Source organism: Lemur catta, chromosome 8 (genome assembly GCF_020740605.2).
Source record: "Lemur catta isolate mLemCat1 chromosome 8, mLemCat1.pri, whole genome shotgun sequence".
NCBI classification, from domain to species: domain Eukaryota; kingdom Metazoa; phylum Chordata; class Mammalia; order Primates; family Lemuridae; genus Lemur; species Lemur catta.
The window spans coordinates 35,303,891-35,318,470 of record NC_059135.1 but is presented as its reverse complement, the minus strand read 5'-3'; the positions used below and the strand labels follow the sequence as shown (position 1 = coordinate 35,318,470).

General features: G+C 33.0%; 2 protein-coding genes across 6 annotated transcripts in view; one reads left to right on the top strand and one right to left on the bottom strand.

Moving 5' to 3' along the window:
- SLC39A10 (solute carrier family 39 member 10) overlaps nt 1-14,580 on the top strand; it is a 63,584-nt gene that overhangs the window by 19,485 nt on the left and 29,519 nt on the right. For 4 of the 5 annotated variants that reach the window (XM_045558987.1, XM_045558983.1, XM_045558984.1 and 1 more), the window contains exons 2-3: nt 2,336-3,360; nt 5,430-5,637. In XM_045558987.1, coding sequence (XP_045414943.1) covers nt 2,347-3,360; nt 5,430-5,637 — 1,222 coding nt within the window. In that variant the 5' untranslated portion in view covers nt 2,336-2,346. Of the gene's footprint in view, nt 1-1,858; nt 2,111-2,335; nt 3,361-5,429; nt 5,638-14,580 lie in introns of those variants that run through there. The other variant, XM_045558985.1, reaches the window with a different exon arrangement.
- On the bottom strand, nt 13,985-14,218 carry LOC123643442 (28S ribosomal protein S21, mitochondrial-like). The gene has a single exon (XM_045558988.1). The coding sequence runs from the start codon at nt 14,216-14,218 to the stop codon at nt 13,985-13,987; it is 234 nt and encodes a 77-aa protein (XP_045414944.1).

Sequence of the window (14,580 nt, the reverse complement as noted above, 5' to 3'; positions counted from 1 at the left end):
TTGTTCAATCTAGTATTTGTGAAATTCATCTATGTTAATTAATGTGTGAAGCTATAATTTCATTTTCATTCCTGTATGGTATTCCATTATAATATTATTCTGTTTTATTTATCCATTTTATTTTTTATGAATGTTTAGGCTTTTCATTTTTGAGCTGTGATGACTAAAGATTATATGAATGCTCACATTGATATCTTTTCATGTCCATGTACATGCATTTCTGTTGCGCATATACCCAGGAATAGAATTGCTGTGTGAGTAGATAATCCAGTTAACTCTGTATTCTTGCCTACTTTTGACATTGGCAGTGTTTTATATTTTAGTTATATTGGTGGGTATATAGTAGCATCTAATTGTGACTTTATCCATTGCACCAATGGCCCGTCCACCTAATTGTGACTTTAATTTAAATTTCCCTAATGGCTATTGAGGTTGAGTGTCTTTTCATATGCTTCTTAGTATTAATAATTTGGCTACTCTTATGAAATGCTTGTTCAAGTCACCTACTCATTTTTCCATTGGGTTGTCTCAAAATTTTTGTATTGATTTGTAGGAGTTCCTTATATATTATTGATTATATATTGTGGTAGTCTTTTCCCAATCCATAGCTTGCCTTTTTAGTTTCTTTATGATGTCTCTTGAACAGAAACTCTTAATTTTAATGTAATATATCTTATCAGTCTTTCCTTTATAATGCTTTTTGTATCCTATAATATTTTGAAGATCTTAAAATTCTCCCAAATAAATCTTCTAGATCTGTACTTTCCAGTTTAGTAGCCAGTAGCTACTTATGGCTATTGAATAGTTGAAATGTGGCTAATCTGTGTTAAGATGTGCTGTTAGTGTAAAATACATGCTAGATTCAAAGACATAGTATTAAAAATAATGTAAAATATCTCAATAATTTTTATATTAATTACATGTTAATAATATTTTGGATATAATGGGTTAAATACAGTGTAGTATGAAATTAGTTTCATCTCTTTATTCTAGAAAACTTATAAATTACATAGTTGGCTCACATGTTTCTGGATTCTAGAAGTACGTTTGTCTGATAGAACTTTTTATAATGATAGATATGTTCTGTTTCTTCACTATCCAAGATAATAACCATTAGCCACATGTGGCTATTGAACATCTAAAATGTGTCTAGCATGACTGAGAAGTTGAATTCTAAATTTAATTTTAGTTAATTTAAATACCTGCATGTGACTAGTGGCTACTATATTGGACAGAATAGTTCCAGACACTCTATTGTTTTAACATTTCTTATTTTAGATTTAGGTTTACAAGCCGTCTGTAATTGATTTTTATGTATGGTGTGAGGTGTGGGTCAAATTTTATTTACTGTTTTCTTCTATATTGGAATCTGATTGACCAAGCTCCAAGGAAAAGACCATCCTTTCCTTTTTTAGATTCTCTGTTTTATTCCTTTGCTTTATTTCTTATTGCAACATATGTGACACTATCTTTAATAACTGATAGAGTAAATGCTCCTATTTTGTTCCTCAAGAGTGTCTTAGCCATTGACCCTTTCTGTTTCCACATAAATATTAAAAATAGCTCATCAATTTTCACAGAATAACTTCTGGGATTTTGGTTGGGGTTGTATTGGATCTATAGCTTATCCAGTCATAAACATGATATAGCCATCTGTTTGTTTAGGTCTTTAATTTTTCCCAATAATATGTGAACCTTTACTATATAAAGGTCTTGTACATCTTTTGTTAGGTTTATTCCTAGCTATTTGCTACTGTAAATGGTATTTTCTAATTTCATTTTCTAATTATAGGTATATAGGAATACAGATGAATGAATTTATTGTCTTAATATTTAGCAACTATACTATATTATTTAGTTTTGTAGACTTGTTTTAGATTTTCTACATACTTAATTCTACCTTTCATGGATTATGACAGTGTTACTTTTTTCCAATTCTTACATATTTTACCGTTTTATTTCTTCCTGCCTTATTACACTGAGCAAGACCTCAAGGCCAGAGAGGAGCAAACATTTGTAAAGGACCAGATAGGAAGGAAGCCAACAATTCTTGTATAAATATATAGTCTGTTTAGTGTTTTGCTTAATGGGAGCCAGAGTAGTCTTGAGGGTGAGTCTTGAAAAATTTGCATAAATTTAAAGGGCTGTACACTACTTTGAGTAATTAAATGGAGGTGTTTTCATAGGGAATTGGAAAGGAAAAAATTGTTTCATAGCCATGAAAGAAATGGGGTAAAACATTTGCTTAGTGCATTGGCAACTACAAGAGTTTGTGATTATTTTGAATGTGCCTAGGTATAAACTAATGCTTGTCTCTCTTTTTAAATCCTTTTAGGAAAAATAGAAATGAAGGTACATATGCACACAAAATTTTGCCTCATTTGTTTGCTGACATTTATTTTCCATCATTGCAACCATTGCCATGAAGAACATGACCATGGCCCTGAGGAGCTTCACAGACATCATCGTGGAATGACAGAATTGGAGCCAAGCAAATTTTCAGTGCTGGCTGCTGAAAATGAAAAAAAATACTATATTGAAAAACTTTTTGACCGTTATGGTGAAAATGGAAGATTATCCTTTTTTGGTCTGGAGAAACTTTTAACAAACTTGGGCCTTGGAGAGATAAAAGTAGTTGAGATTAATCATGAGGATCTTGGCCACGATCATGTTTCTCACTTAGATATTTTGGCAGTTCAAGAGGGAAAGCATTTTCACTCACATAACCACCAGCATTCCCATAATCATTTAAATTCAGAAAACCAAACTGTGACCAGTGTATCAACAAAAAGAAACCATAAATGTGATCCAGAGAAAGAGACAATTGAAGTATCTGTAAAATCTGATGATAAACATATGCATGACCATAATCATCGCCTACATCATCACCATCGTTTGCATCATCACCTTGATCATAACACTACTCACCACGTTCATAACGATTCCATTACTCCCAGTGAGCGTGGGGAGCCTAGCCATGAACCTTCAACAGAGACCAATAAAACACAGGAACAGTCTGATGTTAAGCTACCGAAAGGAAAGAGGAAGAAAAAAGGGAAGAAAAATAATGAAAATTCTGAGGTTATTACACCAGGTTTTCCCCCTAACCATGATCAGGGTGGACAGTATGAGCATAATCGGGTCCACAAACCTGATCGTGTACATAACCCAGGTCATTCTCATGTACATCTTCCAGAACATAATGGTCATGATCCTGGTCATGGACACCAAGATCTTGATCCAGATAATGAAGGTGAACTTCGACATACTAGAAAGCGAGAAGCACCACATGTTAAAAAAAGTGCAATTTATTCAGCTCCTGGTCACAAAGATCATAATGAAGATGACCGTCAACATGAAGTAAGTATAAAAAGATGTCTGATGGTTTCTTCAAACTTCTCAGGTAATTGTGGTGCATTTTAAATATAGGATAACAGTGGAATAGTTACTCGTATCTAACATATTTCTGTACATTCATATGTGAAACATCAGATAACGTTCCTGAATAAAATACATTAAGAAATCAAAATCAATATAAAGATTTTTTTATCTGGATTTTCACTTGTTTCTTATGTTCTCAAATTTGAGTTTCTCAAGCCTAAATATTTAAATATTGTTAAAAAAATGTATTCCTATGAACTGTTTGACTTTCCAAGTTAATTTTCACTGTTGTTACTGTTAGCTGGTTTCTACATACTTGAAAATTAAAATCTTTTTTGTATGTGTGTTTCATCATCATTGTTGTTCAACCTGTCCTCTTGGGAAGTCACTAGGACAGTTTCATTTTCACAATTGTTAATTTATTGAATTAACTATTAAGTGGTCCCTGGTCATTGATCTAGCTCCAAAGTCAGGTATTTTGCACATGTGGTAGGCTTGTTTTCACTGTGTCACTTTATGATAAGGCCTGCTTTCTCATGGTACTGGTCTTTTCTCAGGCCTTTAACACATTCAGGGGTGAATGCAAAAATATATAGTAATACAAAACTTCAATAGTAGTAGGGTGATCCTGCTTTCCTTTAAATTTTCATACTCTTGGATACGTTCACATTTGATTGACTCTTGATAAAAGTATTCACCTTAAGCACATTTATTTTTGTTTCCCTTGTTTATTCTAATTTTTAGCACTCATTCAGGTTTAGAGAAATTTGTTGAATTTCTTATTCATATGCATTTTAATCAGTACCATCAGATGTGGAAAATGACCTCACCCTTTTGTGTCGTTATTATTGAGATATGTTTTGCATCTAAGTAAATATCTTTGTGTTTCTTCTGTGAATAAATTGTCAGATATTTGGCTTTTAGCAGTTATAAGTACTGATTATAAAATAATATGTATTAAGATCTTAGTATGCTTTTAAAGTATGCATTTATTACTATGGATAATATCCTAGAATCTTTTGTTGGTAATAACTAGATCTTATTGGTGTTTCCTCTTTGTATCAGACCTAAGAGGTCTGTATCATCAGACTTGTTATTGGTATTCTGACAGGTCTGAGCCATACTGGGAAATCTCTCATGATTTCTTAGAACAATCTATGCATTGAACGGGGTGGTACCTCATGGTAATTAACACCTAAGAAAAATCATTTTTGTGTGTTTGTAGATTTTTGGGTTTTGGTAGATTTTTTGTGTCATAGATAAAATCATACAGTGAGGTAGCAAGTCAGTAAACAAGCATGCAACTAGAGTGGGTGTATGTGAGAAAAAGGCGCGGTGCCATCTCTTTTTGCCTTAATTTTAGATACTTATTTTTTAACTATATGATGTATCCAAACTTGTTTGCTATTTGTTTTCTGCTTATTAAAGTACAATGGATGAAGCTTTTTTTGTTTGTTTGTTTTAAATCTTCTGGTTTTGTCTTCTCAACTGACATTGGGCTAGAATTTCCCAACACAATATTCTTTGGGAGTGCCTTTGGCAATGAAGATGTCTCTATTACGGTATATTTTAATATGTTATTAAAGTACTCTAAGTCTCTTTAACACTGTTTCACAAATGAGGATCTTGAATGACTGATGATTGCAGTTTGATAGGGAAGTGGTTTTTCTCTTCATCCCATGAGAATCTTGCGGATATAATTGTGAGTCATCCCCCCCCCCCCACCTTTTTTCTTTCTTTCTTTTTCTTTTTTCTTTTCTTCTTTTTTTTTTTTTTGACTCCTTGATCTTGGAATGAGTCATTCTTATCAATGACAGAAAGTTCTTATCTTTCATGTGTTGGAATGGAAAAATGACTAAATCCATAAAATGTCTTAAATACTCTAGTTGAATGTATCCCTATAAATTCTTATTAAAAAGTTTTATTTTTAATAGGTATCTATATATTACAGATTATTTTCAAGTAATATTTAGAATATTTTTTATTCTACAGTTACTCATTTTTCTGTATGATCTTTTACTTAATTTGTTTTATCAATTTCCTTGCAGTGTTTGAACGTCACTCAGTTGTTAAAATACTATGGTCATGGTGCCAACTCTCCCATCTCAACTGACCTATTTACGTACCTTTGCCCTGCATTGTTATATCAGATCGACAGCAGACTTTGTATTGAGCATTTTGACAAGCTTATAGTTGAAGATTTAAGTAAGGATAAAAATACAGTTCCTGAAGATAAGGCAAATATAGGGGCATCAGGTAAGGAAGAGATTTAAGTTTTTTCTCCTTAAAATACTACCTGTATTTACTTTTTAAACTATAGTTGAATGAGAAAGTAATTCTAAATTGCATTGGCTTTCTTTTGGTGTTAGACTTTAAATATGTTTTAATCAGGTTTAGATACGCATGTTTAAAAGGAATTAGGGGCCGGGCGCGGTGGCTCACACCTGTAATCCTAGTACTCTGGGAGGCTGAGGCAGGTGGATCACTCGAGGTCAGGAGTTTGAGACCAGCCTGAGCAAGAGCAAGACCCCGTCTCTACTAAAAATAGAAAGAAATTATATGGACAACTAAAAATATGTATAGAAAAAATTAACTGGGCATGGTGGTGCATGCCTGTAGTCCCAGCTACTCGGGAGGCTGAGGCAGTAGGATCGCTTAAGCCCAGGAGTTTGAGGTTGCTGTGAGCTAGGCTGACGCCACGGCACTCACTCTAGCCCGGGCAACAGAGCGAGACTCTGTCGCAAAAATAAATAAATAAATAAATAAATAAATAAAAATAAAAGGAATTAGGGAAAGACAGGAAACATAATACATTTTATTTATCTCTTCTGCATTACAAAGGAGTATTTTGCTATGGATGGAGAACTAGATTAAAAAGGTTCTTAGATTTGTGATGAATTGGTTCCTCTTGAGCAAATGTTAATAATGGGGCCTCTAATTATTTGGTGTTGTAATTACTTAACATTTAGCAGGGGTGGGGAACTCTAGTGAGAAGCAAAGGTAATTAAATTTTTAAAGAAGTGAAAAGGGATGGGAAGCTAGTGTGGTTAAACTCCAGGAATGTCTAAGAAATGCAAGATGTAATTGGCACATGAACTTTATCATGGGTATTTTTAGAGAGTTTAAACTAGGGTAAAACCAAACTATTTTTAAACTTCTCGTTAGGCTTTTTTCCCATCATATGCAGGTTGGCTAGATAGCTTTACCTTGATGTTCACAGATACCTCCCACCTAATATTTTAAAACTTCTCCACACAAAGTTTATACCTCCTAATGGATCCCAAATGCTATTACAATTCATTCTTTTGATAAAATGTGGAACTCTTTGACTTTTTTCCGTTATGTTTTTTTTTCTTTTCGTTTTTTTCCCCTTGTATAATCAGTTATGAAGTCCAGTTGAGTTTCTGTCTCAAATATATTCTAACTCTATGTACTCAGTCATAAAGAACCTTCTTGGTTCTTTATTGCGTTGTTGAAATAACTTCATAACCTTTCCTGCCTGTGTTCTTGTCCCTCTTGCAAGACACCCTTAGCATTTGAACTATATTTATCTTTCTAAAATGTAACTGAGATTCCTTGACATAGAATTTTTTCTTTATAGTGATAGCTAACATTTAGTGAATACATATTTTTTTATTTACTTAGCAAACACATATTGCAGACATTGTTTTAAACTCAATTCATTTATTCCTCACAACAGTCTTATGAGGTGGGTAACTTATAACTTCCCCAAGATCTCAAAGCTAGTATGTAGTAGTACTGGGATTCAAGCCTATGTAGTTTAACTATTTTGCTATTTATGTACTAAGTGTTTTACATGTATTTTTTCACTAAATTTTGGCAGTAGTCCTGTGAGGGTGATATTATATGATTCTTGTTTTTATAGATAAGGAAACTGAGGCATAGAAAAGTTAAGTAACTTCTCCACAACTCCCAGGCCTTATAAGTGTCAGAGCCCACAACCACTAAGGTTTGTCTGATAAAAAACAAAACCTGGGCAGCTAATCCCTATGCCATTATCTTCTAAATTTAGTTAATTCTGGTATCACTTTCATGATTTTTGCCATATATCCTCATCTTTACACAATGTAATACTTTTCATTATATCTGTAATTTTTTTTTTTTTTGAGACAGGCTCTCTTTCTATCACCCAGGCTAGAGTGCAGTGGCATGATCATAGCTCCCTGCAACCTCAGACTTCTGGGCTCAAGCAATCCTGCCTCAGCCTCCTGAGTAGGTAGAACTACAGGCCCACACCACCATGCTCAGCTAATTTTTTTTTTTTTTCCCAAATAGATGGGGATCTCATTATGTTGCTTAGGCTGGTCCCAAAAACTCAAGTGATCCTACTGCCTTGGCCTCCCCAATCAACCTGATATACTTTGATAATAAAATGTTCTCAAAATTAGTGGGATTTTCATGAACTTCTTCACCATGTGCCAAACTGTAATGGAATTACTGTTAACTTAGAATAATGAATGCAGTTCTGGTTGAAATACCCAAGATATAGTGGCCTTAGAGGATAACAGTTAAAACTAAAATGATGTGCATTAACATGGATTAAAAACTGAATTCTGAATAAAGGATTGTAAGGACAGAATTTTTTTAAATTTCATAATGTAGGAATAAGGTAGACATGTTTAGGAAAATCACATTCTGGTATATGAGAATTTTATTTGAGATAGAGATATTTCTTAAAACTTAAAAGAATACAAATATAAGCAAATGCTATTACTACATAAAAAGGTAAGTGTCCTAGTCACCTGCATTTCTATTTCTGGTGAATTTCTTTGTAATAGGAAAATGACTTTAGAATAGATAATCATAATAGCCTGTATTTATTGGGACGTGTAATGTGCTGTACTAAACATGTTTAGAAGGATATTTCATTTAATTTATTAAACCCATGAGATAGGCACTTTTAGTTCCATTTGGAACTAAGGAAAAGGAGACTTAGAGAAGTTAAGTAACTTGTCCAAGGTCACATAAGCTGCCAGGTAGCAGAGCTGTAAGATGAGCTATAGTATTCTCTATCTAAAGCTTATAATCATAACCACTGTGCTCTATTGCTGTGTTGCCTGCTCTACTGCTTCCTGCTGAAAGGTTCTTAGGAGTGGTTTGCTAGAATGTAAATGGCAGAGAAATGAGGAGAGTTTTATATAGTTATGTTTAGTACCATTTTGATAGATAATACAGGCATAGGCAGGAAAGTGGTAGAGAGTAAGTATTGGTGTAAGTGTTGTTATAAATGTAGGTAATTTGGTATTAAAAAAATCCAAGTTTGGTCTTCTAAGTAGACAAGTTGGGTTCAATCTGAGATCAGTAAAAGACAGAAAAAGTGTATTCATGAACTAGATTTGAATTCTGATCTTGGAAAAGATAAAATTTGTCCTTTTTCTTGGCTTCATGCTTATTGCTCTTGGAAGGTGAGTAAACACCTAAAGAGGCACAGGTGTCTATAAATGCTCACTGTTGCAAGAGAAAGGGGGAGGCTAGGTCTGAGATTAAAATTAATTAAAAATAAATACATTTATTTCTTCTTTACAAGGAATAATGGAGACAAGACTGTCTCATCTAAAGTTTGAACTAATAGCTTTTTTTATTTTTAAGGCTTCTAAAAGATTCTTTGTTTTCATGTCACTTGTGGATTATGACTTTTAATTAGAGTTGTCTATGTTGTAGTATTGCCATAATCAGTATATTGTACTGAAGCTGTTGGCAGATGCTTGACTATAGTAATATTGAAAGTTATAGCTTATTCGATCTGAAAAGCCTTAGAGGAAATTGTACTTGCTTTGAAAACAAATATGTTACTAATAGTGAATATTGATTGGTTGTTTGCATGTGGTTATTAGCGTTGTCAGAAATGCAGCTTGAATTAATTATGTCCTGATAGATGTTAGTAATTGTTAGCGATAATGCCCTGCTAGTAATTAGTTTTAATGACTACTGCACCATTAAGAAAGGTTAACTTGTTCTATATAAATCTCCCATAGTGACACAGCTACTACCTCATTAACTTTGTTCAAAGACTGCTGTAAACCTAATATGCTATATACTGTGTATGGTAGAAATCGTTTGTTTCACAAGATTGGCTCATTTAGTCATAGAGTTGACCCTAGCTTAATTACCAAGGGGGGTTGTGAATAGGCCACTAAGCATTTTCTGCCAATTAAAATGCTGAAACAGTGTAGAAAACTGCCATCTTGCACATGCTTTGAACCAAGTTAATTAGAAAGTTTCCACAGATGAGCGCTTCTTTTTAAAAGAATGCATTTTCTCTCTAGATAATGAGAAAGGGAGTTGGTGAATAACTAAGCTTGAAGACCTTTAACGTTTTAAGCGAACTAATTTGCAGAATAAGTGAAGCTTGTTTCAGACATTTAGTGCTTTTTATTGCATGTGGTATCTTGGGTACAAATAAAGAAAACATTTGCTAGTTGTTTTTAATAGTTTGCATATGGTTAGTTTGATATGAGATTTTTAAAAGATGCCTTTTATTAATATTTGTTTTGTTTTTGCTTTATGCCAAATAAATTATGATTAAAAAGCACAATAATTTGGCTAGAAATCAAAACAAGTTTATTATCAGCATTGCCTTTTTTCCCTACACTTAGGAAATTAGGATAGAATTTATATAAGATTAGATTTAAATGTTATAAATTCTAAAGGTAAATATTTAAATAACATGGGAAAGTATTTTAAGTACAGTAAGTTCAAAACAACTTCACATTTCTTCTTATAGGTCAAAGGATTGTTCTATTTTCCTTGGAGATTTACAGGTTGTTAGAGTAGAACTGCCTTTTACATTTGTTGTGCTAGAAAGCTGAAATTATCTTTTAAAAAATTAACAACAAATAACAATAAAAATGTGTTTAAAATAGTGTACACTAATCTTAGAATAATAAGGCTGTTTTGCTAGTGAAACAGTTGTCAAAGTATAGTCGCAATATATAGAAAATAGCTGGAAATTCAGAAATTTATCTGAAAAGGGAAATCTATCTCTTTACTCTTTATTCCTTGGGACTAGCAAGAAGGAATAAGTGATAATTTATGTTAGATGGGATATAAATGCTTTAATCTCACTGCTTATGTATGTTTTTAGGTAGCATTAAAATAAGTATAAATATATTCTGATAATTCTATGAAGTTACAAGTTTGGTAGTACTCTTGTCTATCTTAATTAGCTCAAATTTTGAAAGATTGCCATTGGATTAATAGTCAGTCTTCCTTCTTTCTTTCATGTTTAACTGCGCTTAATTTTCCTTAGATCTTCTTTTCTGCGGAGCAACCTCCATCAGATAATAAATACATGAGTGATAAATAAATCACTTGGCAAAAGATTCTCTTAAAATACTATGATTTAGTGGAGGAAACAATGGATTGAAAGTTAGAGGACATTGGGATTTGTTTTGACTTTGCCATTTTAGAAAACTATTTAATTTTTTATCATAGAAAAATATATAACATAAAATTTACCATTTTAAAAAATTTTTTACAATTTATATTAAAATACAATAACATAAAATTTACTATCTTAACCATTTTTAAGTATACATTCATAATATTATGCAACCACCACTGCAGTCCACCTTCATAACTCGTTTCTTATAAAACTGAAACTCTATACCCATTAAACAATAACTCCCCATTCTGCTCTCCTGGCAACCACCATCTACTGTCTTCCTCTATGATTTTGACCAAGTATTTAATACCTCTTATATGTAGAACCATACAGTATTTGTCTTTTTGTGATTGGCTTATTTCACTTAGCATACTGTCCTCAAGGTTTTTCCATGTTGTAATATTAAAAATGTCTTCATTTTTAAGGCTGATATTTCATTATATGTATATAGTACATTTTGCTTATATATTAATCTGTCAATGGACATTTGGGTTACTTCCACATTTTAGCTAGTGTGAATAATGCTGCTCTGAATGTGGGTGTATAAATATCTTTTTGAGACTCTATTTTCAATTCTTTTGGGTAGATACTCAGAATTGCTAGATCATATGGTAATTCTATTTTTAATTTTTTGAGGAACCGCCAAATTGTTTTCTACAGTGGCTGTACCATTTTATATTCCTACCAACAGTGCACAAAACTTCCATAAGGGGTCGGCTTTTCTCTTTCAAAGCATTTTTTCTCTTAGTTCACAGATTTGCTTTCTTAAGTGAATGAGAAAGAGATATAGTCATCCCAGCTGATACATAGGAAATTGTACATGGGACTGTATAATACATATGACATGTACCAATTTGTGCACACATGAATTCACATAAAGACCCTTCCCAACTACATGTGTAAGTACTTAGCTAGTTCATGTGTGTCAATCTGCTGATTGGCCCTCGTTTATAATGTATTAGCTCTTCCATTAACATATTGACAAATTGATTTTTATTGAATTAGATTTTGATTAATTTGTTATTTGGTGACTTGGTTTTTGGCTAATTTACCAAAAGCCATGTGGGATTGTGAGTCATTTTCTCAGAACATTGCAAAATGTTTTTGGCTTTAAAGAATCTTCTCTGGACTCTTCTTCACATCTAAGACATCCCTAGCCAGAAATTAATATTATGATAATTGCAGAAAGGAAATATGTACTTAGAATAACATTCATTTTCAGACATTAGTTTTATGATTACGTAATACAATCACATTTTCTCTCAACTCTTTAATGAGTAGATTTTTATAAACATGCTTATAAGAATATATGTGTTGTCTTAATATGGTCTTAAATTTCAAAATGTAATAAGCTCAAATTTTAAAGTATGCTTCTAATACTGTTTATTAGCTTGTTATATTGTATAAATTGTTAATCATCACAGGTGTATACTGTATCAAATTAATGGTATTCTCTCTATATTAAGATTTAGAAATTTAATTTATATTGCAAATGTCTTAATAGGCAAGTCCAAAAATGAATGAACATGTATTTCCCAGTGTAGAATGTAATGTAGCCCTAGAAAAAAAATAAATCAGATTAACAAGATTTACCCAACTAGATTTTTACAAATACAGATTTTAATTTAGCATCTTAATCTGGTTACATGAATTGTCTTGGACATTAATGCATAGGAATAAAATAAATACTTTTATTGGGTAATTTTGGTGACTAATTCTAGTGTATTTTTGGCCAAAGTAATTCTGATTAATAAAAATTTCTAAGAATTATGAAGAGTCACCGTTTGTTTACTGTGTTTATATTGTGTATTTCAGGTCTTCTCTTTAGTTTTGGCAATCCCTGTCTATATATATTTACATTAGTGAGTATATACAGTTATTCCTTTTTTCTCCTGCAGAGTATCTCAGAGTATGAATTATTGGTTTTTCCAAGTAGTTTAATGCATTTTTTTCTTTAAGTTTTTAATTGAAGTTGCTTTTAGCTTATTGCTTTGAGATATATTGCTTCTAGATTGGATTATTGCCAAATTTAAGAAGAATATATTTGGGAAGGGAGAGTTGTGTCTTACTCTAGGAGATATGTTTTATCTTCAGGTTAGTGTTTTTGTTACCAACCTCAATTTGTCCCATTTAGTTATTGTAAGTATCCTGTCCCTTTTGTCTCCTTTTTTCCTCACTAATATGATGGAAACTAGAGAGCTGTGGTAGTTTTGTCAAAAATTTTTGATTTAATTGTCCAATAACTTTATTGGCTCCAAGACCTCATGTCTAAAATTTATACCTATAGCCACTTCTCTGATCTATTTCATTAAGCTCTTCCACAGATTTTGTTGTTCCTGTCTGTGAACAGGGGACAAAGTAACTTGATCATTATTATTAAGTTAGCCTTTAAACCTTATTTGACCATATATTTTTCTTTCTAGAAGTTTTGCCTTTAGTTCCCTGTGCCCTGTAGTGGCAGCAATAGTTGGGGGAATCTTCCTTTTGTTCCACTAACCAGGATGTTAACCTTTCTTTCTTTTTTTCTTGTTTTTAGATAGGTGTTTCAGAAGCAGAATTTATTCCAAATATGTACATGCATCTTCTCCTCTTTACCTAGCAATTGGAGGAGGAGGTGGTAGTTCTGTAAAGAGTAACAGATGCTTTTCCAATAAGATTTTGATTTGGGGTTCATAAAAATTTTGTAGGAAATGGTAGGTAGATTTCACAATATATTAGAAAATTTCCTCACCTCCTAGACTTTAAAAAACAATTTTATTGTAGTAAAATATACATAACAATTTACCATCTTAACCATTTAAGTATACAACGCAGTGGCATTAAGTACAGTACATTCACGTTTTTGTGTAGCCATCATCACCATCCATCTCCAGAACTTCTTCAGCTTCTCAAACTGAAATTCTGTACCCATTAACCCCTCCCTCAGCCCCTGGCAAAGGCCATTCTGCTCCTAGACTACTTTTGGACTCATTTTCTTCTTTCACTTAATAAAGTGGAGGGTGCATTGCTGATTAATCGGATTACTTCTATATGTGGAGGCCTTTGTGGGTATATGTGATTGAGTTTATTGTAGAGAAAGGTAATAGAAAATGGGATTGTAGAAAGAAGACAGGTGGAGACACAAACTGGAAGAGGGTTTCCTACTAGGTGTCGTATCCACAGGCCTCAGCATCCCTGCCATGGATCTGCCTGATTCTTTCACAAGAAGTTGATCTTGCAAGCCATTTCCACCTTGTAGATCCACCCATGGGTTTCATAGCTTTCCCACTGTTGCCGGCTACATGGCTTCTCATAGTACCATTGACGCTTAATGTCCTCAATGAGCCCATCCAGGGTGAGGATTCTGTTTAGGGTCTTAGTCCTGTATGCACCTACCACCTTCCCTTCCTGTACCATCACCGTCCTGGCAATGGACTTTAGATGTTTTGCCATGACCTTGAACTTAAGTTTCCATTCTGCAGGACACTACACTCTCAGTACTCAGCTGATCTGCAGGTGTCTTCCGGGATATTAACTTTGCAATAAATCTTTTCCTAACTCTGGTTCCTTAGGAATTGAGTGCCCTGCCCCTCCTGATCTTTTTCACTCTGATATTGGTTGTGTGTTTGGATCTTCTTTTACTCTCTTGAGTTTCCTTTATTTACATGATAGTATTAATAATTGTCTTTTAAGATATAGGGTAAACCACAGAGCTTACCTTAGTGATAAATGACCTCTTGTTTTAATTCTGTGAGATAATTTAGCTAATGAATATTGGCTATAGTGTTATGTCATTGGATACTGTGACTACGATG

Bases quoted from the DNA above. Each gene is read 5' to 3' on its own strand.
- LOC123643442 (XM_045558988.1), bottom strand. From the start codon at position 14,218: ATGGCAAAACATCTAAAGTCCATTGCCAGGACGGTGATGGTACAGGAA.